The 27,329-nt window shown below is 37.8% G+C and overlaps 1 protein-coding gene across 2 annotated transcripts; it reads left to right on the forward strand.

Annotated features, from left to right (window-relative positions):
• The first annotated feature begins 107 nt into the window (after positions 1 to 107).
• osbpl10a (oxysterol binding protein-like 10a) lies at positions 108 to 25,730 on the forward strand. 2 transcript variants are annotated; one of them, XM_089122990.1, is made up of 13 exons: positions 108 to 426; positions 7,942 to 8,117; positions 11,284 to 11,363; positions 11,556 to 11,624; positions 12,812 to 13,003; positions 13,577 to 13,769; positions 17,926 to 18,044; positions 18,856 to 18,999; positions 21,029 to 21,479; positions 21,620 to 21,806; positions 23,827 to 24,009; positions 24,145 to 24,292; positions 25,526 to 25,730. In XM_089122990.1, exons 1-13 carry the CDS (start codon positions 314 to 316, stop codon positions 25,568 to 25,570), a joined length of 2,100 nt encoding a protein of 699 aa, XP_088979116.1. In that variant the 5' UTR covers positions 108 to 313; the 3' UTR covers positions 25,571 to 25,730. The 2 variants fall into 2 exon arrangements, with proteins under 2 accessions (XP_088979116.1, XP_088979115.1); XM_089122989.1 differs by having other exon boundaries at positions 109 to 426; positions 18,853 to 18,999.
• The last annotated feature ends 1,599 nt before the right edge of the window (positions 25,731 to 27,329 follow it).

A 27,329-nucleotide genomic window follows, 5' to 3' on the forward strand; every position in this document is an offset into this window, starting at 1 on the left:
ATAGTTGTAGCGTTTGAAAAATCCATCTTCACAAGAGTGTTAGAGTCAATGCAGATGATGCACGTGCTCACGAGAGAGAGAGAGAGAGACTGAAGACGCACGCGTCGCGTTCACGGAGACAGAAGCGTTGAGATGTGTTTGTAATATCCGGGGTTGGACTGGAGAGAGAGAGAGAGGGAGTGTGTCTCAGATTCCCACAGAAACACGCTGGAGAGAGACGAGCTCCTCGGGAACATGGCACTGGGACGATGGGAACGGGTTCCAGCTCCTCCGTCATGATCTAACGTTAGATCGGGATCGTTCCCGCAGCGCGATGGAAAAGACGCCGGCGGCTCGGACGGGCTCGGGCTCGGCCTCGCTCGGGTTCGGCAGGACAGAGGGAGTGCTGAGCAAATACACCAACCTCATCCAGGGCTGGCAGAACAGGTACCGAACACTAGCCGAACCCGAACACATGCTCGTGCATGCTGAACTTTACACTGACACTGTGTCATATCGTATTACCAAAACACACAGCCGACGTGGCACTGACTGTTCTTTAGGTCTAAATAGGATTTTTATTATTTTTGTTTATTATTATGTTTTTTTTTTTAAAGTTCTTTTTTTTTTTAGTTCAGATCATTAATAGTTCACAGTTTTCAATAGTTCAGTGATCCAATAAGCAATTCTACTCACTTACTTTATTAACAAACACACATTTGCTTAGGTTTATGGGGACTTCCATAGACATAATGGTTTTTACTCTGTACAAACTGTATATTCTCTCCCCTAAACCTACACACACACACACACACACACTAACCCGCCCGCTACTAAACCTACACACACACACACACACACTAGCCCTACCCCTAAACCTACACACATGCTAACCCGCCCGCTAAACCTACACACACACTAACCCAACCGCTAAACCTACACACAAACACACACACACACAGATATAACATTTTTTAAAATAGTGATAGGTCACTTTTACTATAACATTATCTTTACTTGAGTATCACTTTAATCTGGCGTTTGACCTCATATATATGCTCATTTTCTGTGGTTATGATTCTCGAAATCATATTTTGTGTATTCTGGTGTGTGTTTTCCTAAAGTCCATCATTACTGAAGTATTGCATCAGAAGGAAAAGTTGAAACTTCCTGATCCTGACGTGTTTCTGCATTGAGTTGAAGCTGAATTCATCATGATGTCACTGAACACACACTCCGTGTCAGCTCACACTCGCTGAGATTCTCAGATCAACTGATATTCAGGAATAATTGCACAAGAGATCGGGGGCCCGTTTCAATAAGGAGGTTCAACCAACTCTGAGTTAAAGCTTGAACTCTGAGTTGACTTACCCTGAGATGGGAAACTCTGAGTTTTCCGTTTCAGAACAGCTGAAATGAGTTAGTTCAATCAACTCTGAGTTGACTGACTCTGAGTTAAGCGCGTGCACCACAACTATAAAAAGCCATTATCAATGGAGCGCAGATATTATGAGTCACCATGGCAACAGCGCCAGACAAAAAGAGGTGTTGGGTGTAATTAATTAACAAGTGATCTAAATATTGTAATTTAATTAAGGGGGTTACTCTTAATTCTTCTGTAATTTAAAATAAAGTATGATGCAATTACATTAAAAAAGCTACTGCATAAACTATAGAACAATTCAGTATAAAACAATAGTGCATTTAACATACATTTTTAAAAGTTATATGTTTTATGTAACCTTCTCCCTCTACACACTTTGATCAATTCAAGAATAATTCATGCAATTGTATATTGTTAATTTGAAAGAATTAAAAGTGCTGTTTCTTGTCTCTTCTCTTTGTGTTAATCAAGTAGTTGAGGTTGATATAGGATTTAGTAATATGTAGACCAATACTTTCTAGAGATAGTAAGTATTACATTAATCTAACTACACCGTTTAAGATGTCATTTGTAGTTAATAATTCATAACTATTTTACAGTAACTTACTGTTATAATATCAGAGGTGAAACTGGAAGAATGGTATTCAACCTAAAGTAGGCTACTATTACTTTGATACATTTTTACTTAAGTAAAAATACCAGTCTAAAAATCTAAAAAGTAAAAAGTAGTTTTTACTTAATTTAAAACAGTAAAAGTTGCTGAGTAACTTGTTTAACAGTGGGGGTGGGGTGCGGGACTCCCCCATGTGGGGTATGAGAGTTTCACAGTATAAGATCCGTTTCAGAAAATATCACGGTTTATGGTATTAAACAATTATAAAATATATAAACTGCATTATTAAATTACGGTTATTATTATTATCATCAGTTAAAATGAAAATGAGTTAAATAAATTAAACATTTGTTCAATAAAACATATGTAATCAACTAACTTCAATAATTGATTATGAATAAGATTAACGTCTTATTTTTATCATTAATAACTTATTAAATTATGTTTGAAAAACAATTGAGTTCTATTAAATGTTTTTTATTCCAATTTTTTTCATGATTTAATAGAAATATATTATAAAAAATGGTGGTAATCAAATAAAAGTTTAGCAAACGTTTTAATCCTTTTACTTTTTGGCAACAGCACTAACAGCACTTCCTTTTTAAAAAAGGGGAGGAGACCGCAAGAAACTCTGAGTTTACTGAAGAAAACCTGCTCCCGACCAGGTTAGGTTCACAGAGTAAGTTACCATGGTAACTGACTCTGAGTATAATTTACCTCTCTTTCAGAAACGGGCTTGACTTACTCTGCTTTCTCGGGTTTGATATACCCCCCTTTCTGAAACGGAAAACCCAGAGTTTCCCTCATTTCAGGGTTAACATACTCAGAGTTTTCACTTAACCTCCTTTCTGAAATGGGCCCCAGGATACACACACACACACACACATGAATGTTATCTGGATGTGAATTCGATCTTTGTACTTTGTACAAACAGTCTGTCTGTACACAAGCGGAAATAAGTACACACACACACACACACACACACACACAGGCTATTTCAGGCTCAATAGAAGTCTGTTATGATTACGAACTTACATTTTCTTCAGTTTTTTTGTCATTAAACAGAAAGTCTAATCAATTGGATTCATGAAACTCAATTTAATCGATGTCTGAAAATGTAAACAAATGAAAATATGACAATAATTCACCATAAACAGAAGGAGCCAATCACACGTTTCCACAGCCGTGGGTTTGAGTGTAATGAGACCGATGCTGGTTCATGGCTCGATTTGAATTTGATTAATTTTACAATCCTCCTTTTGATTTGTTTTTCCAAAATTTGCCAAATTCTGTGTCATTCCTAGGGATGGGCAACGATTAATCGCGATTAATCGCATCCAAAATAAAAGTTTGTGTTTACATAACATATGTGTGTGTAGTGTGTATAATTAATTTGTATATATAAATACCCACACGCTTGTATATATTTAAGAAATATGTGCATGTATATATTTTATATATATTTATTCACAATTAATATATATAAATATAAATATTTGATATATTAATAACACATTTTCTTAAATATAAACATACATGTGTGGGTATATATATATATACAAATTAATTATACACACTACACACACATATATTATGTAAACACAAACTTTTATTTTGGATGCGATTAATCGCGATTAATCGTTGCCCATCCCTAATTCTAACTAATAGAGATATTAAAATCATCTCGTTTGGGATTTTTCTGTCCTATATGGAGATATTTAGAGCAAAGTGCGCACACACACACACACACACACACACACACCTCAAAACTACAAAAAGATGAGCAATTACTGTTTTCTTGCTCTTTTTATAGGGCCTTAGTATACATACAATGTGTAATCATATATAATTTTTTAAATTATTAATTACAGCAATTTTTTTCTTTTTCAAATTTTAAATTTTGGGACCAATTTGTCTGTGTGTTACGTGTGTGTATGTATTGCTGCTGCTAATGCAATTACATTTCCCACATGGGATCAATAAAGTACCCCCCCCCCCCCCCACACACACACACACACACTGTTTCTGTGTGTTCAGCAGTCAGAGCTGGATGAGACTCGAGCAGATTTTCTCCTCATTGTCAGGAGAGTCAAACATGTAAATATAGTGTAAATGTCTGTTATTCGTGTGTGTGTGTGTTTTATCCTTGATCTCAGTGACGGTTTAAAACATTTAATTCTGTGTGTGTTTCCGATTTACACACTTCTTACAGGCAGTGCTGCGTTGGAATAATTGAGTTTTTGTGGTTTTCTTTTAACTAGCTAAAGTTGAAGTCATTTTGTTGTGTGTTTTACTCAGGCTGTAGAATAGAAATGTCAAATCATCTCATTTCTATAGTAGATTGTCTCAAAGCAGCTTTAACATTGGTTTGGTTTTCTAGCGGTTCTTGAATAATGTTGTTTTCCAGCTAAAGTTAGTTTTGATGGATTCACATCCGTGATTAAAATGCAACTTTCTCACAGCTCAGATCTCAGATGTTTTTATGCGTGGTGATGATGAATATGTAAAGCTCGCGGTGCCCGAGTGTGTTGTGAGAAGAGGAACATGCGTCTGTAGTTTGATTTGTAGACTCTCAGTGGGCGTGTGTTTGTGTCACAACAGAAGATGAGCTCAGTGTTTTGTGTGGAATGCTTCTCAATTCTATTCTTAACTCTAAACGAGCTGAGCTCTTCAGTCTTTAGCTGATCTACGTGCAGGCGGTGAACGAGTCCGTGAGTGATAATTCGGTTCTGATGGACTCACCGGTTCATTACACCAGTGTGTGTGTGTGTTTCGGTGCATTATTTCACCAGCTCTGAATAGAGTTCAAAAGTTAGTGTCGAGGTTTATTTATTTTATTTATAGGAATTAATGCTTTTATTCAGCAAGGATGCGTGACAGTAAAGCTATTTATAATGTTACAAAAGATTCTATTTTAAATAAAATTTCTCTTCATCAAAGAATCCTGAAAAATAAAATGTATCATAGTTTCTACAAAAATATGAATCTGTTGTCAAAACTGATAATAATCATCATCATATTGTAGTGATTTCTGAAGGATCATGTGACACTGAAGACTGGAGTAATGATGCTGAAAATCACAGGAATAAAATACACATTACTGTATAGTCACATAAAACACAATTACTTTAATTTGTAATATTATTTCAAATTTTTACAGTATTTTTTTTAAATGTTTTTTATTGATTTTATACAAACAATAAACAAACAAGCCCAGCTGTTACCAACATACAAAACAGAGGTAAAATTATTCACACATATAAATTGCACATCAAGTTCCATGACATAATGTACATTATTGTTTACAACAAAACACATACATATAAAATAAAAAAAATATATATATATATATATAAAAATTTTTTTAAAAAATATTCAAAAGAATTTATAACTTATTGGTAAAGACAAAATGTGGTCTCTCGTCCTGCAGCAAATTAGCAAGATCACTAGGAAGGTGATTTAAATTTAAATTTTTACAGTATTTTTGATTAAATAAATTCACCCTTGGTGAGCAGGAGAGAACAATTTTTTTGAATGTTAGTGTATAGCAGGTTTTTTTTTTTAATACATTCACCTCTGCTGTTTCTAACGCTCCTGGTTTCCACGGTGACGGTTTCAGATGTTAAATAGAACATTCCATTTTTCACTCGTTCAAGAATGTTCCATTGAATGTTCTCGGAATGTTGCAGTAACATTTAAATAAAGTTTAACATATTAAACATTTGAGCAAAAAAATTCCATTTAGGATATATAAATAATGACGCATCATGTCTGCGGTTCATATTCATAAACTTGGTATGTGTTGTCATCATGCTGGACTCTCTTGCAGAGTAACATCCATAAAAGTGAATTATTCCCAGATATGATTCCAGTGCTGCGTGTCAAGCTGGAACGGTGAACGAAGCTCATCATCGAGTTTGTGTTTGTGAAGATGATTTGATGCTCTTGAAAGGGTCTGATTTGAGGTCATTTTAAGGTCGTAAACCTCCAACAGAATGGACTCAGAATCCGATATTATCATGTAGATTGTGAACGCTAACTCTTTCCTTTGCCTTTATGAGACTCTTAAAAAGAGGATTATACGGCCACATGAACAAATGTAATTTATACTTTAAAACTGAAGAATTTCCTCGGTAAAAAGTGTTTAACCATGAATCAAACTGAACAGCGTTAGCAGCTCTTGAATGGGTGACATTATTCATCCCGGAAGCATTTCAAATGACATCATCCAGTAAAAAAACAATGGTACGAAACGAAATGATTGGTTTTATTTTTAATCTTTTGTATTTAAACAAGTTTATTGCGAAATATTCTGTAGTTTCAGAAAGTAGGGAGAGAGCATAGGATTATGGGTAATTTGGTTCTTGATGGAGAATGTAATTTAGCAGTTAAACACTTAAAAACAGTGTAAATCACACGCTTGTAGAGCAGATCATGTCACTGAACAGTCGTGGTGTGTATCGAAACTGCCTCCGTTCACTCGCGCCGAAAGAAGGAAGTGTGGCTCAGACTAACATCTTGAAACGTCTACATTTGAAACTAAATGAGTGTATTTCTGCACTACATACACAGATGATGCGTGTTGTTGAGCTGTGATTTATTGCGTATGTGGAAAAGTGCGGTTTACCGTGTTTTATCATTATTTCTGAATCTTTATGATTGACCTTTATGAAAAAAAAATGAGCCTGTCACAAGCAAAACAAAGATCTATGTTTTTACTGTGTGTGTGTGTGTGTGTGTGTGTGTGTGGTTTAGTGAGTGAAGTCGGTCTCTGGTCAGAGAGTCATTGATCTGGTTTAGCAGAAAACACACACACAGCCGCAGACGACAATAACACACACACACACACACCAACATCCTCACTGCAGACAGTCTTTCTTTCTTTAGATTTGTGCTAATTTTGCATGCATTCTATATTAAAAATAATATTTTTTGTAATCTAATATTGCACTTTCATTTTATTAATATGGTATATAATTGTTTATTGAATTTATTTAATATGCCAAGTTCAATTCAAAGTACATTCGTGACCAATGTTTTTTTTTTTATTGGTTTTGTTCAACTGGTGATAAAATCAGCAGAAATGGCTAAAGCAAATGAAAATAAAAAGCTTTGTGTTTCTGAGATGAGAAGTGTATTGGTGAATGAGAGCTCTTGTCCAGTGTGTGTGTGTGTGTGTGTGTGTGTGAGGTTTTAATCACACAGAGAGCTGAGCTCTGACTTTCAGTCTCGTTTACACTCTAATTGTCTGGGCGAGTGATTGGGTGATTGGCCAGAGGGATTGTGGGATTGAGTGACGGTCAATCATCTGAGCTCAGCAGTCACATGCAGATCTTCAAGCCAAAACATGGATTTGATAACTTATTATTATTATTATTATTATTATTCAAGAAATTATATAATATGTTGCATATCACCAAACCATATCAGCTAACTGGACTCTTCTGAATGTTCATTGATGAAAAACTAGTAAATTTTAAATTAAATTTTGCTGCTTCTACTAATTATTAAATGCAGCATGTCACGACAACTTTCAGTGTTCTGTATTTATGTCCAAATTCCATATGTTTTTTTTTTCATAAATAAAATCACACACACACATGCACAGAATGTGTACTAAAAATGACATGGAGATTAAAAAAATTTTTTTCATGTCATGTTTTCTCAAACGATTCTGCACTGGAATTCAGAATGTTATTAAATAATTATGATTATTGAAGCTTCACAGAAACCATGATGAGCTAAACTGGCCAAACTAGAAATATCTCAGACACGAGATAAAAATGAAATGAAACGTATAATATGAAAGTAAATCATAAATTATCGTAATAATTAATTACGAATAATTAAAGTCAGCACAAATAGAGAATTAATTCCAGCTCTATATTGTCTCAAAGCTCCAAGTTTTGGAAAAGTGGTGATCCAGTTATATTGTGATGTGATGTGTGTGTGTGTGTGTGTGCAGGTATTTCGTGTTGGACCCTGATGTGGGTCAGCTGCAGTACTTCGTGCACGAGCAGGGGCGGAGCCTGAAGCCCCGTGGTTCCCTGCCTCTGATTGGTGCTTCCGTGACGACGAGCGACGAGGCGCCTCACATGTTCGTCGTCAGCTCGGCCAATGGGGAGCTCTTCAAACTCAGAGGTATTCTAACACTCGTACGGCCGGATCTCCTGCTGGGGTTCAGGCCGATTGATGCTTATACCAGCGGCGGGAATAAGCTTAACATGTGGAGAGCGTTGCTATGGAGAGGGACTGTATTGTAGGCTAATGGAATATGTAGCAGTTCAAAGTCAATACCAAATCAAAACTAATTAGCACTTTATTTGTAATTGAAAAGTGGTTAAAAGTCAAATATGGTTATGGTTACACTTAAAGTAGTTACAAAATAGATGTATGAAATGATAATAACTTGTATCATTAATTGTACACAGCATATACTGTATGTGATGTTCTGAGAGAGAGAGAGAGGGGGGGGGGGGCTTTGGGAAAAGACGAGAGAGAGCAACATTTACAATCTTCTTTCATCCTTTCCCTGACCATGTGACTAAAGCCCAAATGTGAGACACTCAAACTGACCAATCAGATAATTACAACGGATAATCCCCACGGTACTAAAGGTGTGACAACTCCTAGACCCCAGGGCCCGGTCTCACAAAGATAGACTTTGACTACGGCTGAGAGATATAGTAGATAGACGTCTAAATCAGACCGTTGCACAAAGCACTGAAGACTCTGACTATCTTAAGTAGGACTACAATGCAATGCATTCTGGGTAAAATAAGAACCTTTCCAAAACAAAAAACATGGCGGATGGAGTAAGTGCATTCACTCGCTCGGTGCAGTTTACCCCAGTGGAAGATATGTGTGTCTATGTACCAGTTACAAGGACATTTGCCTGGGGATATTTAGTGCAGAATGCAGAAAGGGCCATTTTCCCTTTTCTTTTGGCTTTTTGTAATGTAACTGATTGTTACTGCTGGTTGCCATGGTAACATATACAGTATGCTGCTTTCTCAGTGTTTGTAATGTAACAGATTGTTACTGCTGGTTGCCAAGGTAACAGATATGCTGTGTTCACAGTGTTTGTAATGTAACTGATTGTTACTGCTGGTTGCCACGGTAACATGCTTCTTTCTCAATGTTTGCAATGTAACTGGTTGTTACTGCTGGTTGCTATGGTAACATATATGCTGCTTTCTCAGTGTTTGTAATGTAACTGATTGTTACTGTTGGTTGCCATGGTAACAGATATGCTGCGTTGGTGCGTTCACAATGTTTGTAACGAAACTGATTGTTACTGCTGGTTGCCAAGGTAACATATGCTGCGTTCACAATGTTTGTAATGTAACTGATTGTTACTGCTGGTTGCCACGATAACATGCTTCTTTCTCAATGTTTGCAATGTAACTGGTTGTTACTGCTGGTTGCCATGGTAACATATATGCTGCTTTCTCAGTGTTTGTAATGTAACTGATTGTTACTGCTGGTTGCCACGGTAACATATGCTGCGTTCACAATGTTTGTAATGTAACTGATTGTTACTGCTGGTTGCCACGGTAACAGAGTCTTAGCCCTAAATCAGCCTGGGGGAAATTGTCTAATTGTTTTGGTCTAAATTATGTCAGTCTTTATTTTTGTGAAACAGGTTAACTCGCATTAGACTAGTCTATGAGCAAATTGTAGACTTGTCTAACACTATAGACCGGTCTAAAACAGCTCTGTGTAACCGGCCCCAGAAGTACACACATCTCAACCCACAGGCCTTAGTCTCCATCAGCCCCTCAACTCCACATGGTCATGGTCTTTGTTCATTTCTAATATCTTGGATAAATCAGCGGTTCCTCAATATATATTAGTGGTGTAACGATCCCCTTATTTCACAATTCGATACATATTACAATACTGAATTCATGATACAATATTATTGCAATACTTATTGTAAGACAAACTAGTATACCGTATATATATATAGATTTAATATTCAGTCCACAGTAGCGTTGAGTCTTAATGACTCGTTCGACTCGTATATCAGTCATTTCATCTCCTGCTCGTTACAGAACGCATCATAATTATACCAAGAGCTTGTTTAAATCGCTAATGCTGAGCTGCAGTGAAGGTTATTCGTGATGATGCGTTCTCCACAATTCATAAGATTGAGTATTAATCTGATTCTGATGAAGGTGATCCTGCATGAGAGAAAATTAATAACTAAGAAACAGGAACATATTGACTTTCAGCGAATCTGCTCACTGCTGCCACCGCAAGGGGTTCTGGGTAATTACTGAAAAAAAAAAAATATATATATATATATATAATCTAACATCTAACTGATCAGTATGGATGGAACACTTTAGGTGTCCATAAGTAATGATTTGTTTTGATTTCTGTTCAGTTACAAAATGTTGCAATATGAAATTAATGAATGCAATATTACAGTCCGTCCTGTAATGTTCCCGTTCATTTTTATCTGGTGTCTGAGATATTTCTAGTTTGGCCAGTTTAGCTCATCATGGTTTCTGTGAAGCTTCAATAATCATAATTATTTAATAACATTCTGTATTCCAGAGACGGATTTCAGTGCAGAATCGTTTGAGAAAACATGATGACACATCTGAGAATTTATTTTTTAATATCTATGTAATTGTTAGTACACACTCTCTCTCTCTGTTTCTCTCTCTCTGTGTGTGTGTGTGTGTGTGTGTGTTTATGAGTTCGTGTGCGTGCTTGTGTGTGTGTGGGTGTGCATTTTAGTGTGTTAGTGTGTTTTAGAGTGTGTATGTGTGTTAGATTGTGTTAGATTGTGTGTGTTTTAGAGAGTTTGTGTCCCATGTATGTGTATGTGTGTGCGTGCGTGTTTGCGTGTGTGTTAGAGTGTGTTTTAGAGAGAGAGTGTGTGTGTTTGAGAGAGAGTGTGACAGTGTTTGCATGTGTGTTAGAGTGTGTGTGTGTGTGTGTGTGTGTGTGTGTGTGTGTTTTAGAGTGTTTTAGAGAGTGTGTGTGTGTGTGTGTGTGTGTCGGGGCGTCTGGTGATCAGATATACTCCAGCTATCGCTGCTGCTCTGTTTCTCATTAGTGTGTGTGTGGTCACATGACCATGACAACATGGCGGATGAAGTCAAATGTACTCAGACACACGAGATTTCAGGTTTCAGTTATTTCAGTTCATGTTTATTTTGTTTCAAATAACAAATGTTATTAGTGAGTGTCAAACTAGTAATAAACACATCTAGCCATGTTTGAGATGGTTGCCATGGTAACTGTATGTTTACTCTCTCTCTCGTTTCTTCCCATGATTCCTCTGTGCCAGCGGTGGACGCCTCAGAACAGCAGATGTGGATGAAGCAGATACTGGCCTGCACCCGACGCCACTCCGACAGCAGCGCCAAGGTGTGTGAACACACTCACACACTCACACACTCATTCACCTACTCACTCACTCACTCACTCACACACACACTCACTCACACACTCACACACTCATTCACTCACACACACACACTGCCCAGTTGAGGGCCTCTGGTCTGCAGTGTGTGTGTGTGTGTGTGTGTGTGCTGTAATCTGATCTGCTGTCCTTCACAGACGAGGAAACTGAAAGACTGTGACGAGAATCTTTGTGTCGACAGAACGCAGAACACACTTGACTCACAGGTACGACACACACACACACACACACACACACATTCAGTGTGTAAGGATGACACTCAAACACACAGATACTGCATCAAAACACATTAATACACGTTTATTACTATAATTCAATACTGAAAACAGCTTTCGTCACATTATGGATTTACTCTTACTGTAAAGACGCACTCTGAGTGACTCGTGTGTGTGTGTGTTCACTCATTGATCATTAATCTTCATCGCACAAACACTCAGAATGACTTCTGTTAATCATCACGTCGAGGTTTGATTTATACGTCACTAATAAACACAATCCTGAGAGTCGATCCGCTGTAACTGTTCAGTCTTGAGAGAGTTATGATGATGTTCACCTGAACACACACATTAACATTCATTTCACCCCGTGTTATTTTATCATAGTCTTTATTCATTTGTTTTTATTTTGATATAATTAACGTTTTAATTTTAGTAATTTTGCTTGTTTGTTTTCGTCACTTTTATTCAATTTAGCTTTTTAGTTGTTAATCAAGAAATGTTTCCTTGACAAAATGACAAAAAAGTGTAATATTAAAGTGAAAACTGAAAATATATATAATATATTAATTAAAACCAATAGTATATCTCAGCGATAGTAAAGTGTGTTTGTGATTCTGCTGTTGTGAGTCTCTCTCTCTCTCTCTCTCTCTCAGTTTTTCATTTGTTTTTAGAATATGATAGGCTTCAAGTACTTTTTAATATTTTGGACAAATGGTGTAATACTCTAAAAAAGTATTCTTTTTTTTCATTTATGGACCAAAATATAGAAATAATAGATAGGAAGTTCATGTTTTGATAAATTTTTTATTTGGGCAAGCAAAAATGGCTATATGTTTGTCACGGAAAAAGCTGTTGAGTGGCGATGCATCAACGGCTGTGGTGTCCATTTTTAAGGGTTTATTAAAATCTCGCATTCAAATTGAATTTACTTTCTATAAATTGCTCAGAGACATGCAAATGTTTCGGTATAAATGGGGAATAAATCAATGCATTTGTGATGTTGATGAAGATGGCCGTTTGAGTGTATCTGTGTTTGAAAAAGTTTTTAAAGTAAAAATTTAAATCCTACCCTCAGATTATTCAGATCTAACTCTGGAAAATTTTGTTGATATGTTTTTTTTTAAATTCTTTTGTAAATAAATAGACCTTTAAAAGTCTCTCTCTCTCTCTGTCAGGGTTCGTCGGGTTCCTCGAGTCGCACGCGCAGCTTCTCTCTTCTTCCTCCCTCTTCCTCTCCTGCGTCTCAGAGGAGTCTTCCTCATCTCGGGCCGCAGAGCAACATCGTCACCGTCACACACCACAAGTCCCCAGCGGCCGCACGCCGAGCCAAACACCAGTATCCAGAGCGCCTGCTGGAGGTCAAAGAGGTCAGACACTCACTCACACACACACACATTTTAACACACATCTTCTTCGTTTAATAGAAGCTCATGGCAGAGACGTTCCTCCTCAGTTTCGAGCCGTCGTCGGGTTTCGTTTCTGTGCCAGAACATCGTTCAGTGAATTAAAGTCGTGCGTCAGCTGAAATATTATTACCTCGTGTGTCAGATCACACACACACTCACTTCAGCTTCACACTCATGCCCTCCATTTCATCAGCAGGAAAGGAACGTCATTCAGAGGCGGGGGAAGTTTGAGGAGAGATTATGAAGATAAACACTTTTATTCTTTATAATTACATGCCAAGAACGCAGAAAGAAAGTCACCATTTTCATCTACTGTACATAAACTAGCTCTCAGTAAGAAGCCTGTTCTGCTCAGCAAGGCTCCATTTATATGATCTTTGATGTTTCATGTCTTTATTCATTGTTGGTGATTGTAGTAACAGTGAGCACAGTTTGCTGTGATGTTTTTAACAGTGTAACATCTAGTTAGTCAGTGCTGAACGGCGCCACCCGCTGGTCAACCGCAGCAATGACAGTGTTTCCCCATTCCCTCAGGTCATGTCGCAGGCCGAGGGTCAGCAGAAGAGTCTGGTCGAGTCCATCGAGGCTCTTCCGGCGGGAGGATCCCTGTCCTGTCTGGATCAGGACCTGCTGCTTCTGAAGGCCACGTCTGCCGCCACACTGAGCTGTCTGGGAGAATGCCTGACTATATTACACTCGCGCAGCGCTCAGCCGGGTCACAAACGTGGTGAGTCCGACACGGACGCCCGACAGACTGAACCGGCCAAAGACCCGGCCGAGGTCCTCTGCGACCCCTGTCCGTATGTAACGGGGCCCTTGCAGATTAACGCGTGCAATACGTGCTGCTGAAGGGCTGTTTGCATGTTCGGTGTCTGTGTGATTCATCTGTATTTTGGTTCATCATTTGTTTGTTCAGTTCTGTGCCTGATTGTGTCATTTGGATTTGTGCTGATCACAGATCAAACCGTTCTTTAAGGGATAGTTCAGCCAAAAATTAAAATTAGCCCATGATTTATTTATCCGAGAGTCATCCTATATGACACTCTTCTTTCAGACGAATACAGTTGGAGTTAAAAATCCATCATAAAAGTGCATCTATCATCATAAAATTGCATCTGTCCATCATAAAAGTGCATTTGTCCATCATAAAAGTGCAGTTATGTATGATAAAAGTGCATCTATCCATCATAAAAGTGCATCTGTCCATCATAAAAGTGCATCTATCCATGATAAAAGTGCATCTATCCATCATAAAATTGCATATGTCCATCATAAAAGTGCATTTGTCCATCATAAAAGTGCAGTTATGTATGATAAAAGTGCATCTATCCATCATAAAAGTGCATCTGTCCATCATAAAAGTGCATCTATCCATGATAAAAGTGCATCTATCATCATAAAATTGTAGTTATACATGATAAAAGTGCTTCTATCATTATAAAAGTGCATCTGTCCATCATAAAAGTGCATCTATACATCATAAAAGTGCATCTATACATCATAAAAGTGCATCTGTCCATCATAAAAGTGCATCTATCATCATAAAAGTGCATCTATCCATCATAAAAGTGCATCTATCCATCATAAAAGTGCATCTGTCCATCATAAAAGTGAATCTATCCATTATAAAAGTGCATCTGTCCATCATAAAAGTGCATCTGTCCATCATAAAAGTGCATCTATCATCATAAAAGTGCATCTATCCATCATAAAAGTGCATCTATCCATCATAAAAGTGCATCTATCCATCATAAAAGTGCATCTGTCCATCATAAAAGTGAATCTATCATCATAAAAGTGCATCTGTCCATCATAAAAGTGCATCTGTCCATCATAAAAGTGCATCTGTCCATCATAAAAGTGCATCTATCATCATAAAAGTGCATCTATCCATCATAAAAGTGCATCTATCCATCATAAAAGTGCATCTGTCCATCATAAAAGTGCATCTATCCATCATAAAAGTGCATCTGTCCATCATAAAAGTGCATCTATCATCATAAAAGTGCATCTGTCCATCATAAAAGTGCATCTATCATCATAAAAGTGCATCTGTCCATCATAAAAGTGAATCTATCCATTATAAAAGTGCATCTGTCCATCATAAAAGTGAATCTATCCATTATAAAAGTGCATCTGTCCATCATAAAAGTGCATCTATCCATCATAAAAGTGAATCTATCCATTATAAAAGTGCATCTGTCCATCATAAAAGTGAATCTATCCATCATAAAAGTGAATCTATCCATCATAAAAGTGCAGTTACACATGATAAAAGTGCATTAGTGGCAGGACATTTTTAATATAACTCTGATTGTGTTGGTCTGAAAGAAGAATATCGTGTACACGTCGGATGTCTTGAGTGAGAGTAAATCATGGGCTAATCTTCATTTTTGGGTGAACTTTCCCTTTAATGCATGATTCAGTATGAGTGTGTGTGTGTTTCCTGTTGTTTTCAATGCTGGATGATGAACCACATGCCAAAGACACACACACAGGTGCCTAAAACACAACCGACAGTGGATCCAGTAAAGCCTGACACGGCCGTCGAGATCAGTCGCCGTGACTTTATATTTGATTTGATTTTATGTTTGATCTTTTTGTTTCCTAATGTTGATTCACTCGGCCAAACGAGAACTCCTTGATGTGAATGGACACGTTTGAGGAGAAACACTGAATGACTCTGTGTATTGTATGTGTATTATTTCTGATCTTCAGATCTCAGGTTTCTTGTGTTTGGTGGTATATACTGGATGGACTGAATCCTAAACTGATCGCTCTGAATGTTTCTGATGAATTAAATTAATTAAAATCCTTCAGATGACACCTTTGATCTCTGACTGAGGTCTATTAGGGGCTAGTTATATGTAATGAGGGGGTGGGGCTCTGGCAGGGGCGTGTCTTGGAAAGGGGCGGGGCCTGCAGATCCAAACGAGGGAAACGCCAATCAGGTAAATACATATTTTGTGTTTTGTTTGCATGATCTGTTTGCTTTTCATCTCTTTAATCAGTCAGAACATTGCACATATTCTCTTCTCAGTTGTGCATGGATGTTTCTCTGCATGTTTTCCCCAAGCAGTTTGAGAAATTAAAGAATTAATATGAAGTGATGCTCGATGCTTTCAGATATAGTGTTGATGTGGGTCATTATTTTCTGCTTTTATATATATATATTAAGATTTATGTTAGCTTGAGATTATCACATTGATGTAACACACCGATCAGTCTGCACAGTGCCGTTTCGAGCCGAACACGCCTAATATCCATTTTGTTTATCTTTATTATCTTTACTGAAGTCTTAATTTATTTATAGTATTTGTTTATGAACTATTTATTTAAAAAAAACTGACCAAATGTGTGCCTTGAATGGAATGAAAGTTGCTTTGGATAAAATGTTTCAATGTAACATTAATTTAATTTAACATTTATTCACAGAGACCAGCTAAATGTATTCTCAGTTACAGTTAGTTCTCATATATCTGTACATGGCTGAATCTGTCTGAATGTAAGGAAAACTTGACATCTGTTCTCAGAAATATTAGGAGAGCAGATGCCAAGAGCTTAACACATCTTTCACAACACACTGAACGGCTGCCGGACCCTCCGAAGTTTTGAATAAACATAAAATTAGTTATATTTCTAAAAAAAAAAAAAACATGTTGGTATTGATAATACATGCGTTTCATGTGGAGGTTAAAGCAGCAAATGTTTGTATTGAAAGTGATGTGATTCCTTCCTATAAGGTGTTTGCTGGTTTCGGCTGGTCTTTAATCACTAGAGCCCGACTGATAAAGGATTTTGAAGGCCGATACCGATACAAATATTTTTGGGTTTTAAAATCCGATATTTTTTTTTTTATTAAATATTGTTGGATTTCACACACGTGTAAAAGAAAAGCTAACTTTTCTGCACAAGATACGTTTGATACTTTTTCTCTATGTCTAAATGTTCACTCCTCGCAAGTAGGGTTGGGTATCGAGAATCGAGTATCGATTGGAGCCGAGACTAACTTTTCGTTTTTCCCGGAATCGTTCAAAAGTTAAAATTTCGATTCCTAGTTTCGATATTCACAGTCCGCCGAGCGGAAGAAGAAACCGCTGAACAACACCAACGAAGAAGCGTCTACCGGAAGTGTTGGCATAACCACGCGAGTCGAACATGAGTACCTTACATCGGCGATCCAAAGTGTGGCTTAACTTTTCTAAAAATAACGAAATCTCGGCAAAATGCAAAATTTGTGACAAAAGGAGTATTTTTACAGAAGGAGTATTTCCTTCAGAAAGGCCGTTGGTTAGCAAGGTTAGCTAAACTTTTTTGACCCTGCCTCTTAAAAGAATCGGAATCGAGAATCGTTAGGAACCGGAATCGAAACAAGGAATCGCAATCGGAATCAGAATCGTTCAAATTCAAACGATACCCAACCCTACTCGCAAGTATAACTTACATTTTACAATGCAGGGACTGTAACTAGAGATATGCTAGTTATAAATACAGTAATCATTACTTCATTTAGGCAGAAAAAGTTCATTGTGGTTTCCAAGCTCATCAATGTTAACGTTAGCGGTCTTCCACTGATGATAGTGGCGTTAGCTAGCTTTGTGGTTAGCTAGTCTATGATTAGCAATAGATAACATCATACTGCAAATTGTAAAACATACATTTTCAATATAACAGGCCAAGGAGAGATGATTGAAGCGTGTTTTGTCCGTTTTTATTTTATTTTTTAAATATTCATTTATCGGCCATTATAACTGCCGATATTTTGGAAAATGCCTAATATCGGCCGATAATATCAGCTGGCCGATATATCGGTCTGGCTCTATCAGAGCGTGTGTGTGTGGTGTAACTACTGACCGCTGGTCATGTGCTCTTCATTCCTGCAGATAATGCTCCTGTATGGTCCGTCCCGAAGTCTCCCTCAGAGGAAGGTGGAGCTGCGACCCTGAGCTCCACAGAGCCCTCGCCCTCCCTCAGGAAGAAGAACCTGCTCCACAACACTGAGGTAAGACCGAATCAGCTCATTTATTCCTGGGATTTTCAGCGTCATTACTCCAGTCTTCAGTGTCACATGACCCTTCAGAAATCACTCTTAATATGAGGATCTGATGCTCAAGAAGCATTTCTCATTATTATCAATTATTTACATTTTTATTTCAGGATTATTTGATGAATAGAAAGTTCAAAATAACAGCGTTTATCTGAAATGGAAAGTGTTTGTAGTAGAGCCCGACCGATGAAGTATTTTGAAGGCCGATACCGATACAAATATTTTTGGGTTTTATAATCCGATATATCGCCCGATATATTTTTTTTAATTAAATATTGTTGGATTTCACACACGTGTAAAAGAAAAGCTAACTTTTCTGCACAAGATACGTTTGATACTTTTTCTCTCTGTCTAAATGTTCACTCCTCGCAAGTTTTACAATGCAGGGACTGTAACTAGAGATATGCGAGTTATAAATACGGTAATCATTACTTTATTTAGGCAGAAAAAGTTCATTGTGGTTTCCAAGCTCATTAATGTTAACGTTAGCGGTCTTCCACTGATGATAGTGGCATTAGCTAGCTTTGTGGTTAGCTAGTCTATGATTAGCAATAGATGACATCATACTGCAAATCAAATGTATGTAAAACATACATTTTCAATATAACAGGCCGAGGAGAGATGATTGAAGCGTGTTTCATCCGTTTTTATTTTATTTTTTAAATATTCATTTATCGGCCATTATAACTGCCGATACCGATATTATGGAAAATGCCTAATATCGGCCTGGCTCTAGTTTGTAGCTTTGTGACTGTGTTTGCAGCAGGAGGGGGTGAAGCTGGTTCCTCCTGATGAAGAGGTGATGGATTCAGACAGTAACTCTGAGGAAGATCTGGGTGTGCTGGAGGACCAGAGGAGTGTTATTCTGCATCTACTGTCTCAGCTCAAACTCGGCATGGACCTCACACGGGTGCGCATGACGTACGCAACACACGAGATTCAGATAACATTCTTCACTCTGTGTGATTTGTGCAGGTTGTAATGATATCTACTCTTAACTTTTTGGACCATTCATTTGACTCATATTTCTAACATGCAGTTAAACGTGACTCATCAAACCTAGCCAGTTGGGATATTTCATGTGTTCTAGCTCAAGCACACCTGTTGCAGCTAATGAAGCCCTTGATTAGTGAGATAACACATGTTTTGCAGATATGTGCTGTTGTGAGGGATTCTCTACAGGGGGTTGGCTAATTTTGAGACTGCAGAAGTTACGACGTCACTCTGTAGGCCAAAACGCGGAAGTGAGTTAGCATTTTAGCACTACGGTTCCGTCGCTCTAAAGTCTTTGGGATTTTTGAATGGGTTTTTGCTAAATCGCCTGAAATAAGGTCTGTGGTGAGCAGAGCCTCTAAATATTTTCACGTTTTGATTTGTGACATAAAACACACAGTTATAACCTGCTTATGGTTTTTTAAACTTTATTGTGTCTGATTGTGTTTTTTAAAATCTTTATATAGGCTTCAAAATGTATAAATTTTGGATTAACTTGTAAAGGTTATCTTGCTAGACAAAACGTGTAAGGGTTAAACACAGATCTTATTTTTTGCGATTTTCCAAAAGTCTATGGGGAAAATGCATTGCTTTTCGACCGAGGGAACCCATGCGCCGCTAGCTTCCGAGTTGTCCTACAAAGTGACGTCATCACTTCGGCACTCTATTACAAGTTGAATTTGGGGAAACCACTTGAAACATTTCAATGACTTTTGTTTGATTTGTTCACTGCAAACAGCCGAAAGTCATCAAATTTTGCCAATAAACCTGATTTGCTATGGGGGTTGAATAATTTTGACTACAACTTGTGCAGGTTTTACTGATATCTTTCAACTTTTTGGACCATTCTTTTGACTTGAATATTTATTATAAATTTGACTTGTCATATTTCTAACATGCAGTCAAACGTGACCCTCATCAAACCTAGCCAGTTCGGATATTTCATGTGTTCGATCTCAAGCACACCTGTTGCAGCTAATGAAGCCCTTGATTAGGGAGATAACACATGTTTTGCTGATGTCTAATTTTGAGACTGCACAAGTCATTAAAAGTCACTTGAAAGATTTCAATTACCTTTGTTTGATTTGTTTGCAATTAACAATGATTACAACATATAACATTAGAGTTTCATTTAAAGGGTTAGTTCACCCAAAAATGAAAATTCTGTCAGTATTTACTCACCCTCATGTTGTTCCAACCCCGTAAGACCTTCGTTCATCTTCGGGACACAAATTAAGATATTTAAGATATTAAGATCACTCCTGCATACTATAGTCCATAGGCTTCTCGAGGGAATGACTCTTGCTGTCCTCGAAAAGTCATTAAAGACATCGTTAAAATAGTCCAAGTGACTACAGCGGCTCAATCTTAAGTTTATCAAACAACGAGAACACTTTTGTGCGCAAAAAACAACAAAAATAACGACTTTATTTCAACTATTCGTTTATTTCTCCCTCTGCGCGAGTCAGGTTACTAGTTTAATAGCGTAAGCTTCTGTTATTGTACGTCACACGCATCACACACATGACCAGCGTCGGCCAATAGTGAGCCTACGTGTGACGTAGCTTTACGCAATCACACTACGTTAACTGATGGATAAGGAAGTGAATAGTTGAAATAAAGTCGTTATTTTTGTTGTTTTTGCGCACAAAAAGTGTTCTCGTCGTTTGATAAAGTTAAGATTGAGCAACTGTAGTCACTTGGACTATTTTAACGATGTCTTTAATGACTTTTCGATGCCAGTAAGAGTCATTCCCTCAAGAAGCCTATTGACTGTATGCAGGAGCGATCTTAATATCTTAAATATCTTAATTTGTGTTGCGAAGATGAACGAAGGTCTTACGGGGTTGGAACAACATGAGGGTGAGTAAATACTGACAGAATTTTCATTTTTGGGTGAACTAACCCTTTAACATTTGACTGGTCTCTTTGTGTGGTTTGTGCAGGTTGTTCTTCCCACATTCATCCTGGAGAAGCGTTCATTGCTGGAGATGTACGCTAACTTCATGGCGCACCCGGACCTGTTCCTGTCCATCTCCGCGGGAAACACGGCGGAGGAGCGTATGGTGCGTTTCGTCGAGTACTACATGACCGCCTTCCACGAAGGACGCAAGGGAGCCGTCGCCAAGAAGCCCTACAACCCTGTGCGGGGCGAGACCTTCTGCTGCTCGTGGGCGGTTCCTCGGGAAGGCGTGGCTCGTGCGACCAATCAGGAGGCGGCGGGGGCGGGGTCAGAATATTTCAGGGTGCGTTTTGTGGCGGAGCAGGTTTCCCATCATCCTCCGGTGTCTGGGTTTTACTGTGAGTGCGAGGAGAGAGGCATGTGTGTCAACGCACACATCTGGACCAAGAGCAAGTTCATGGGGATGTCAGTCGGGGTCTCCATGGTGGGAGAAGGTGGGTGACGCTCTCTTCTTCTAGTCAGTAAAATAATCTGGTAACACTTTTAGTTTTTATGTGTTAACTAACATGAGCTAACCTTGAGCAATACAAAACGTTCAGTCTTTGTTGACGCAGTTTGTACCTTTGCTCATCAGGTGTGTTGCACCTGCGGGATCACGGGGAGGAGTACGTGTTCACATTCCCGAGTGCGTTCGCTCGGTCCATCATCACTGTGCCGTGGCTGGAGTTGGGGGGGAAGGTCTCCATCAGCTGCGCACAGACGGGATACTCGGCCAGCGTCACCTTTCACACCAAACCCTTCTACGGCGGAAAGGTTCACAGGTCGGTGCTGCACTCACGTCATGTCGTATCGTCTGTGAGAAACTTTCTTAAAGGTGCAATGTGTCATATTTAAGAGGATCTGTTGACAGAAATGCAATATCGTATACATAACTATGTTTTCAGTGGTGTATTAAGACCTTACATAATGAACCGTCATGTTTTTATTACCTTAGAATGAGTCATTTCTCTCTACACACACCTTGACGTGTTTCTACGGTGGCCCTGAACGGACAAATGATGTTCGTCGATTTGTTGAAGAAGCGAGCATCACTTCCTGTCGGCCACCGTAACTTCTTCTGGTTTCAATTCGTAACCTCACCAATAGATGACGCTAAAAACTACACACTGCACCTTTAAAGTCCCCATGAAATCAAAATGGACAATTCTTATTATTTTCTTATAGAATAGAATAGAATATACTTTATTGTCCCCTAGGGGAAATTTGTCATGGACTCAAAGTGCGTGGTGCAAAGTAGTAGCTGCCATTACAAACAATAATACACATAGTAAAACAAATACCAGCTAAAGACATACATGTAAACTACACACACACTCATGACACATCTAATAAAAAACTTTAAAAAATAAAATAAAAAAAAATAAAATAAAAAAATAAAAATTTAAAAAAACACACAATACTAAAACAACAAGCAGAACACCAAGTTATTGCACACTTCTCATTCCTCCTCGTACAAATCTAAAAATTTTGATTTAAAATTTTGACGGAGTTGGGTATAAAAGAGTATTTGTGGAATGTTGCAGTGTTTTATCGGTTCACGTCATTATTGTTTTAAATCAGAATTACTTCCTCTTGCAGCATCTCTTCTCTGATGATGTGGGCGGGGCAACCTGTCACTCACATGAGATCCACCATTTGCAAACCACAACCATCTAATCAATTCCTCACATACACAATCAAGCCCCGCCCACATTTGTACTTGTCCCAGAAGTGTCTCACTCGGAAATATGGCACAGTAGGGAAGAAAAGACCATTACAACTTGCGTTTCATGCCGACTTTAATATTGTGTGTTCACCAAAGTATTTTTTAAATTTGTTTTTAAAGGGAACGCCACATATTTAAAGACACCAGCAGATGTGAGCGTTTTTTCATGCTGAGCGATGAAAGTTGAAAAAAATGGGTAAAACACAGCACTCATCACTGTCACTTTTTACCTAGCCATCCAATCACAGTTGAGGAGGGGCGGGACTGATACCACACCGACAATTATTTTCCCATCTTGCTTGTACAACAACAACTGAAATCTTGTTGAATTTTATTTAGAAAAGGTACATTGCCTTCTAGCTTTTTTAACACGCCTGACATCTTAATTATGACTTCCCAACTCATTAATACGAATTTCCTGGGAGGATTTTGTCACGTCATCCATTGTCCAACTTTAACCCGTGTAAAAAAAATTTCTATTGCAATTACTGTATTTTGCCCATAAACTTTTTTTATTATTTTGAATTTGGACTGCAGTACCTATTCCGACCACTAGTCATTCTTACATACTGCACCTTTAAAGGAGACGTAATTGAGAAGTCTTAGAGTGATAATGATGATGTGTGTGTGTTAGAGCCAGACCGATATATCGGCGGAACGATATTAGGCATTTTCCAAACTATCGGTATCGGCAGTTATAATGACCAATAAATTAATATTTAAAAAATAAAATAAAAATGGACGAAACACGCTTGAACCATGTCATGAGTGTTGAAGTTGTATAGTTTGTCCACCAGAGGGCACTCTACACCGTTCCTGTTGGCAACACTCGTTGAGTTGGTCATTGCTTGAATAACAATTAAAAGATCATCCCCATCAGTTCTCTAAACTCAAATAAGCATGACAAAATTTGTGACTAACCATCTCCAGTTTAAATAAATAAATAAATAAAATAAATAAAATATCGGCCGATATATCGGATTTTAAAACCCCAAAATATTTGTATCGGTATCGGCCTTCAAAATCCTTTATCGGTCGCGCTCTAGTGTGTGTGTGTGTGTGTGTGTGTGTTTTAGGGTAAGTGCCGAGGTGAAGCAGAACTCCAGCGGGACGGTTGTTTGTAAAGCTCAGGGCGAGTGGAACGGGACGCTCGAGTTCACATACAGCAGCGGAGAGACCAAAGTCATCGACACCAACAAACTGCCCGTCATCAGGAAGATGATCCGCCCGGTGGAGAAACAGGGCCGGCGCGAGTCCAGGTGGTTCCTCACGATATTACTGTTTATACTCAGAAAAGTAGAAAAATAAACAACATTTTTGCGTTTCCCAAAATTTTATGAATATATATGGTTTTCTTAAATTTAGTAAATTGTCTGTGATATTCTTGGGCTCAGGCGTCTCTGGTCTCACGTGACCGCAGCTCTGAAGGAGGGAAACCTTGATCTGGCCACCGAACACAAGCATCGGCTGGAGGAATCCCAGCGGTCCGACGAGAGAAACACCAACAACATGCCCTGGAAACCCAAATACTTCATAAAAGAGGTGCGTTCATGACACACTACTACAGCAACATGTGTGTGTGTGTGTGTGTGTGTGACAGACTCAACTGGGTTTGATATGGAAGTTTGTTTACTCCACAGAATAAACCGTTTGAGTTCATAGCTCACAATTCGGACTTTATAACATGCAATTTTAAGTTCATAATTCGCAAATCTGACTTTTTATCAGAAGTGTTAGGTGCACGACAATACTTTTTATAGTTTTTTTATAGTGGTCATTCATTTACAAGACAACAGCGTTTTGGGGGCCTGAAAATTAAAAGTTTTGAAAACGGTTGCAAAAAACGCTACCACTATTGTCTGTGTGTAAACTACAAAAACGGCAATTTGTGAAAACAGTGAAGTGACATCGCCATCTACTGGCCTGGCAGCAGAATACAGCGTGAACGGATCATTTTGACGATATTGTCGTCTGAATGCAAAACTCATCAAAAATGCACAAATAAAATGCTTTTCGTTTTTTTGACACTTTGTCATGTAAAAATACCCTTATAATAAAAGTTGCAATTACCTTTTCTTAATTCTTAGCGTGTTTCTAGGGATGCATGATATATTCGCCACCATATTGGTATTCGCTGATTTTTTTTTTTATTGTTAGGCCGAAACGGGTCTGGATAATAAATATATATGAGATGCAACTATAGAGAGTGCGGTTTTTCATCTTTAATTTGATTGGCCTGATAAGAACATTTGGCCAATATATTCAAGCCAATAAATAATGCATTATTTCCTTCAGCTGAGATGCACACTGATCATCATTATGGTGTTTAATTGTTTGAAATATGATTGAAATCACTTAAAAAGGACAATACAGGTAAGTGCATTATGTGCAAGTCTTTCATATCGGCTAAATCAAATTATTGTGAGAACATTATAATTGTGTACTGGGACATGGATTTTAATGATGAGCCAATATATCGGTTTTCAAATGTAAAGAATTATCGGTATTATCGGGTTCGGCCAAAATTGACATATCAGTGCATCCCTATTTATATATCAAGAAAAAAACAAGTCAGAATTGTGAGATATAAACATGCAATTGTGAGAAATAAAGTCAGATTTGCGAGTTATGAACTCACAAACCTTTTTTGTTTAACACAACATATTAAAAAGCTACCTAGAAAAAAGAGGGGATCATTTAGATTGTGATGTTTATCACTTCATATATGAACAGTTTTTCCTGCGTGTGTGAATCTGTGTGTTTGTCCGTGTGCAGGGGGACGGATGGGTCTACAGAAACCCACTGTGGAAATCAGACTGAGATAAACTACGATCCGCAGGAGAGAGACGCTGCTGATCACAACACAGCAACATCATGCTTTATAATGTATAAACTGTAAACCAATCTGTATATATGAAAACCTGGATCATAGAATAGACTTTTATACACTATATAAATGATATATTATTTTTCTTAATTATCTAACCGAGTTTTTGTGGATTTAACATGACAGTATTAATGTGATCTGCCATTTGATGATCTGAACGCATTGAACAACATGGACGAGATGTTCATATTCAAGCTTTAGATCTTAAACAGTCGTCATGAAAACACAATCAGCTCATATTTCACCCCAATATCAAGAAAAAAAAATTAAATAATAAAGTATAATTATATAGTACTTATGTAATAAATATATAAGGTTTTTTACATTGTGAATTAAATTTTCATTACTGCAATTTAGTATTTTTTTTTTACTCATCTACAGAAATATTGTAATGTGTATTTATTTAAATCAGCATAAACTAATACAACTAACACTATCACGATGAATGTTTATTTTTAAATAGAAAATAAGCTTCAGTTTCTTATATTATATTTTTAGTTAAGAAGATCTAAACGAAACAGTATTTTGGGGTGAAATATGCGCATGATTTTGACACATTTGATATTTGACATGAAACTGACCAGGTCAGTCAGCTGATAAAATGAATGACCAATCAAAATCCTCTCCACGAGTCACTGCTAACTCAGAGCACTATTGTTAGAACTTAACTGGCCATTAGATTAGATTTTACCCGAGAGGTTTTACACAGATGCACTTTTTAATCGAGGCCTTCATTCAATCCTGTGACTTTATATGAACAGCATCACTGATGGGATTCAAGTCCACTGATTTGATTTGCAAGTTCCCAGCTGTGATTGCTGTATGATAAACGATTTCAAGTTTTTAAAGAGACAGTACTGTATTATACTCTGGATGTAGAAGTGTTAAAGACTTTTCTGACGAGTCTATGGGTTAGTTCATCCAAAAATAATCATTGCGTCATCAATTAATCACCCTAATGTCGTTCTAAAACCATCGATTTTTGTTCATCTTCAGAACATAAAGAAACTTAATGAAATCACAAGCTCAATGAATGGAAGCTCAAATAAATATCTCTTTTTGAACGTTTTGAAGCGTCATAATTTGGGTTGGATAGACTTTAAATGGAGGGACAAAGCTCTTAAAAATGTTTATTTGATTAAAAGAGGTCTTATGGGTTGCAACGACGTGAGGGTGTAATTGATGAGAGAATGGTCATTTTTTGGTGCACTGTCCCTTTAAGGCCCGGTCACATTTTACCGGTTCTCTCGCATTTCGCGAAGTATTGCCCAGATTGTGCAAGTTTTACAGCTGGTGACTTGAATTCACCACCTAGACCAACATAAACGTATTTGGTAAGAAAGTGACTTCTGTTTGAGCTGTGCTTTACACACAGTGGACCTATATATATTTTTATTTTTTTATTTTTGCCCGCGATATTTCACTATATATATGGCTCTGCTTCATAGGCTTTATGCCGAGCGTCACGTGACCAAACCGGAAAACGGGTCTCATCGCATCCGCTTGTCAGAGAAAGTGTTAACGTCCGTGAGAACTGACTACGATATCTGTGGATTTTTAAGGTAATCAGCTAACCTACCTAGTTCACTTTGTTATTGGGGTTTTATTCCATTTAAATATCTAAACGTCTCTGTGAAGAAGAAAAAATACAAAACGTTTAAATATCAATCTGCACGTGTGTGAGGGACATTG

This window comes from Pimephales promelas, chromosome 18 (assembly GCF_988280905.1).
Source record: "Pimephales promelas chromosome 18, fPimPro1.hap1.1, whole genome shotgun sequence".
Classification (NCBI taxonomy): Eukaryota; Metazoa; Chordata; class Actinopteri; order Cypriniformes; family Leuciscidae; genus Pimephales; species Pimephales promelas.